Source organism: Dreissena polymorpha, chromosome 1 (genome assembly GCF_020536995.1).
Source record: "Dreissena polymorpha isolate Duluth1 chromosome 1, UMN_Dpol_1.0, whole genome shotgun sequence".
NCBI lineage: Eukaryota > Metazoa > Mollusca > Bivalvia > Myida > Dreissenidae > Dreissena > Dreissena polymorpha.
This window is the reverse complement of record NC_068355.1, coordinates 18,547,549-18,549,225: the sequence shown is the minus strand read 5'-3', so window position 1 is coordinate 18,549,225 and position 1,677 is coordinate 18,547,549. Positions and strand designations below refer to the sequence as shown.

At 44.7% G+C, this 1,677-nt stretch overlaps 1 protein-coding gene across 1 annotated transcript; it reads left to right on the top strand.

Annotated features, from left to right (window-relative positions):
• Window positions 1-321: 321 nt before the first annotated feature.
• Window positions 322-1,440, top strand: LOC127833675 (craniofacial development protein 2-like). The gene has a single exon (XM_052359430.1). It carries the CDS (start codon window positions 322-324, stop codon window positions 1,438-1,440), a length of 1,119 nt encoding a protein of 372 aa, XP_052215390.1.
• Window positions 1,441-1,677: the final 237 nt, after the last annotated feature.

Below are 1,677 nucleotides of genomic sequence, written 5' to 3'. Positions count from 1 at the left end.
GTCTTCCGTCTTCGTAGCAAAGATCTGATGTTACGTCATACAAAGAAAGCATCCGTCACGAGACAAGAACCAAATGCTCCGAGTTAAACTTATGCCAACTTCCATCGAAAAAAATTTAAAGGACATAAACTCGCATGCTATAATTAAAAAAACACACGCTTTGCGGAAGAGGGACAGTTGAGAGAGCCAAACGCTGGATACACTTTCTTCTGGAGTGGTCGTGGGAAGGATGAACGCCGTGAGGCTGGGGTTGGCTTTGCTATCAAAAATGACCTTATAGGAAAATTAACTAGCCTACCAAAGGGAGTCAATGATCGCCTTATGACGCTCACTCTTCAACTGAAAGGAAAAAGAAACGCAACCATTGTTAGCTGCTATGCTCCTACCATGACAAACCCTGATGACATCAAGGACAAGTTTAATGAAGAGCTTGATAAAATTATTGACTCCGCACCCAAACCAGACAAACAAGTGGTTCTTGGCGACTTCAATGCCCGTGTCTGGTCAGATGTAGACACGTGGGAAGGAGTCATTGGCAAACACGGTGTTGGATCTTGCAACAGCAATGGTCTACTCTTGCTCAGATTGTGTGCCCAGCATAACCTTAGTGTAACAAACACACTCTTCCAGCTGCCAAACCGAAACAAAATCTCTTGGATGCACCCGCCCTCAAAACACTGGCATCTTATCGACTATGTCATTGTCAGGTCTGCCGACAGGAATGATGTGCGAGTGACAAAGTCAATGTGTGGAGCAGATTGCTGGACGGACCACCGCCTCATAATAAGTAGACTCAACTTTCATATTCAACCTCCTAGGCGCCCACAGGGGAAGAAACCTCCAAAACGTCTGAATATTGAGAAGCTAAACAATGCTGACGTCAAAAAGCAGGTAGCAAGTGAGTTGGATGATAAACTTAAGTCAATGCCTTTAAATTCTGGCAACATTGAACAAGACTGGGCGGACTTCAAGAACACTGTACACTCGACATGCTGTACCTTACTTGGTCCTAAAACGCACTCTCACAAGGATTGGTTTGATGAAAACAACGAGGCTATCGACAAACTGCTTGAAAAAAAGAATATGCTCTTAAAGCTGAACCTCTCAAATAAAACCCAAGCCAACGCAGCTGCTCTACACCAGGCAAAGCAAAAGGTTCAGGTTGAGCTAAGGCACATGAAAGACAAATGGCTCAAACAAAAAGCCGATGAAATCCAGGACTATGCTGACTCTCACAACTCCAAACGTTTCTACCAAGCTGTCAGAACACTGTATGGTCCTCAGCCTGCTGGTACATCACCGCTGCTATCTGAAGATGGAACCAAACTTATCACAGACAAGTCTGGCATTCTTGATAGGTGGGCTGAGCACTTTGAGTCGGTTTTAAACATGCCATCCACAATCAGTGACGAAGCAATAAATCGCTTACCTCAGGCCTAAATTGACAATACACTCGAAAATTCTCCTACCGCTACAGAGACAGAAAAGGCTATTAAGCAAATGACAACTGGCAAAGCGCCTGGCGCAGACGCAATTCCAGCTGAGATCTACAAAGTCGCAGGCCAACTGACGATCCAGAAACTGACAGAACTTTTTCAGTCAATGTGGGAAAAGGAAACGCTACCACAAGACCTAAAGGATGCGTCAATAGTTCACCTCTACAAGCGTAAAGGCAAC